The following is a 3304-nucleotide window of genomic DNA, read 5'->3' on the forward strand; positions in this document are numbered from 1 at the left end:
TAGGTGTATATACACGTACACACACACACAAATAGTTTAGCCATTGCAAAATCAATATCAATACATTACTGGGTCAGGCCAAAAAGAGCCTCTGAGCTTGCACTGACAACTGATGGTCAGGTAATAAATGGAGAGTGGAGAAACCAGGGTAGGGAGAGACCATAGAACAAACCACCATGGGCAGCGATGCCAAACCTCAGGCTGTGTTTTCGTAGTCCCCACTTCTCCTGGGTGATGCTGAGCACCAGCTGCTGTTGCTGGGGGTTTTCGGTCACCCCTCATGCAGGGCTCAGTGCAGCATCAGCCTCCCCAAGCTTGTGGATGATCCACTCCATCCTCCAAGCAGAAGCAGTGCTGGGAGTAGGGAATGCATTCTCTCTGCTTGAGGTTGCTCTGTGGATGCAGTCTCACCCCAGTGCTGGTGACCACAGTGATAATGAGCATAGACTCACAATCCTGGAATGGTTTGGGTTGGAAGGACCTTAAAGACGATCTAGTTTCAACACCTCCCGCTAGCCGAGGTTGCTCCAAACCTCATCCAGCCTGGTTCTGAGGCAGGAATGGGTCTCCAGCTTTGGCCACATCCCTCAGAGCCTGTCTTCCCACAGCTCAGGGGTGTGTGGAGGCACAGAGATGCTGCTGGAGGTGCTTGATGAAATCAACTTGGGCTTGCGGCAGGACACGGTTAACCAGCGCCATGGGGATCCAGCCCTGGGGGAGAGAAAACACCCTCAGTTGGTCCTGCTGGGCCAGAGGGAGGAGAGTTCCTGAGCACAGTGTGATGTGCACCCTTTGCTGTCCCAGCCCAGGTGTGGCACTTACCTTGAGGTCCATGCTGAGGAGCCAGATGAGGTGTGTCCTGTCAGGATCTCCCAGCAGTGGCTGCAGGACGATGCAGCTCAGCCTCGATTCAGCCCTGAGGGGAGCAGGCAGTGAGGGTCCACCCCAGGCAGGGACAGGGGACCAGGAGATCCCAGAGCATGTGCAAACACAATCAGATTCCTGACATTAGAGTCTGAGTTATGTCACATTCCCCAGCGTGGAAAACCCTCTATGAACAGGCACTATGTGGAAAGAACTTGAAAGTGACACCTCAGCATCCCTGGTGCCAACATCCATGCCTGCAGCAGTGGTTTCCCCCCCTGCAGGAACACAACACCCCATGATGGTCATTCTGGGGGAGCTTTACCTCACCTGACACGTCCCTGCTGCAGGGGCAGTGGCTGGAAGCAAGTGGCAGTGCCCACCAGGCAGGGGGCCGGGCCCCTCCTGCCACCAGGTCCCTCTGGCCCACCAGGTTCCCTGGGCTAGGAGCAGTGACCTCATGTGTCACCACTGTATCCATCCCAACACGCTGCAGCACCTGCCAGAGCAAGGAGCAGCCCAAGGGTTAGCTTCCTTGTGGCTGTCCCTCTGGGGACATCCCTGACACCTCCTGCCCAAAGCCACAGCAGTGTGAGCAGAAGCAGCAGCAAGGTGTGAGCTTGGGGCTGGCACCTGCTGATAATTCAATCCCAGTCTCCAAGGGGAAAAAAAGGGGTTATTTTTGCAGCCAATTTTATCTGGGACAAGACCCTCTCAATGCTATTTCTTTTCCTGAAGGCACAGGGAAATCGCAACAATAAATGATCAGCCCCTGCGCTGGGGCTGAGCACCTGGGCCAGCCCAGGGGAGCCAGGGGAGGCTTCCTAGGGCTGGCAGCTTCCTCAGTGATATGCTGTGATTTGAGAGATGAGGAAGAAGTCCAAGGCAGCATCCATCAGAGATGTGGAGCAGCACAGCATCATCCTGGCACACTCCATGCTCACCAAATCCACCCATCTCTCCCCTAGGCTTGAAGGCAACAGCTGTTGCTGCAGTCCAGAAGGACATGAAAGGGCTGGTGGCAAGAGGATCCCATCACCTGCCTTCCAAAGTTCCTCATTCTTTTCAGAGGCTGATGGAGAACGAACCAGGTAAGCTTAGCATCTGAGCCAGCCCAGGGGAGTCAGGGGATGCTTTCTGGGGCTGGCACCCTCCTTAGGGATATGCTGTGATGTGAGAGCTGAGGAAGAAACCCAAGACAACACTGCAGTGTGATGTACTTGGGTTTGTCTCTCTTTTTCAGCTGTCTGATTTCCCTGACATTAGAGTCTGAGTCATGTCAGATTCCCCAGCATGGACAAACCTCTGTGTACAGGTACCATGTATAAAAAAGATCTTGGAAATGACACATTTACAGTGTCACAAGAGCAAAGCACATCTCCTCTCCCTGGGCTGTGCAGGAGTGTGGAATTAGCTTCAATCCTTCAGCAAACTTAAACCCTCCATCTGTTTTTTGGGTGCTAACAACCCAGACCCTCTACCCATGGTGGCATCTTGCCCCAGCTTACCTTCAGCTGGTTGAGGGTTGGGTTCCACTGGGGCATCTGTTCCATCCTCTCAAACAGCTCCTGCTGCAGCTGCTCCACTGGCACAGGCAGGATCACCTCTGCTCTGAACACCTTGCCCAGCCCAGGTACAGCAGTGCTGACCACAGTGACACTGGAGTCCTGAGAGAGCAGAGAGTCTTTTACAGCTAAATCATATCACTATAGCCCTGGGAGTGTTCCAGGCCAGGTTGGATGGGGTTTGGAACAACCTGGGCTAGTGGGAAGTGTCCTTGCCCATGGCAGGGGGTGGGACTAGGTGATCTTTAAGGTTTCTTCCAACCCAAACCATCCTGTGATGCTGTGAGGCTAATCCCCCTCCCTAGACTCCTCCCAAGAGCTTTTCTGGCATGAAGCAGTCAAGGCCAGAGGTGTTTGAGCTTTACCGGTGTGGTTTCTGCCTGCCAGCTGCTGTGCTGCTGCAGGATGCTCAGTGCCCACTGCAGGGCCCTCTCTCCCTGGGTGATGTAGAAGAGATCCATGCTGGAGAACTGGCTGGGACCGATATCTCTGGAGTGCTCAGGGCCAGGAGCTGCAGGAGGAAGGCAGAGACATGAGAAAAATCCCCCCAGCTTTTCAGGGGGACACGGCTGTGGAGGCAGGAGTGCAAAGGAGCTGAAACAGAGGGGTTTGCTGACCTAAAATCTTGGATTTTCCCATGCAACTATTCCCCTGATGGGCAACGAGCTTGGTTCAGAAATTCTTGCTGGCAAAGCACCCCTGGCATCCATCTGCTGTGTCTGTGCTGCTTGGAAAGCTCTGTGAAATCGCTTTCCAAATCAATTCCCAGTACCACTGTGGTACAAATTGGTGCTTGGGTGTAATTAACATGCCCAGGCAGCCTTTGGGTCGAGAAAAGCAGCTAAATGTGCCAATTTTCAAGTGTTTAGGTGAGT

At 53.8% G+C, this 3304-nt stretch overlaps 1 protein-coding gene across 1 annotated transcript in view; it reads right to left on the minus strand.

The window, feature by feature from the left end:
• Window positions 1–609: 609 nt before the first annotated feature.
• The window catches only part of LOC103807052 (steroidogenic acute regulatory protein, mitochondrial-like), a 3743-nt gene continuing 1048 nt past the window's right edge, over window positions 610–3304 (minus strand). Inside the window, exons 3-7 of the mRNA XM_009079770.1 lie at window positions 2795–2940; window positions 2373–2531; window positions 1248–1363; window positions 823–916; window positions 610–744 (exon numbers count right to left, since the gene is read on the minus strand). Coding sequence (XP_009078018.1) covers window positions 610–744; window positions 823–916; window positions 1248–1363; window positions 2373–2531; window positions 2795–2940 — 650 coding nt within the window. The remainder of the gene's footprint in view (window positions 745–822; window positions 917–1247; window positions 1364–2372; window positions 2532–2794; window positions 2941–3304) is intronic.

The sequence above is a fragment of the Acanthisitta chloris genome, unplaced genomic scaffold, assembly GCF_000695815.1.
Source record: "Acanthisitta chloris isolate BGI_N310 unplaced genomic scaffold, ASM69581v1 scaffold10428, whole genome shotgun sequence".
Lineage (NCBI taxonomy): Eukaryota > Metazoa > Chordata > Aves > Passeriformes > Acanthisittidae > Acanthisitta > Acanthisitta chloris.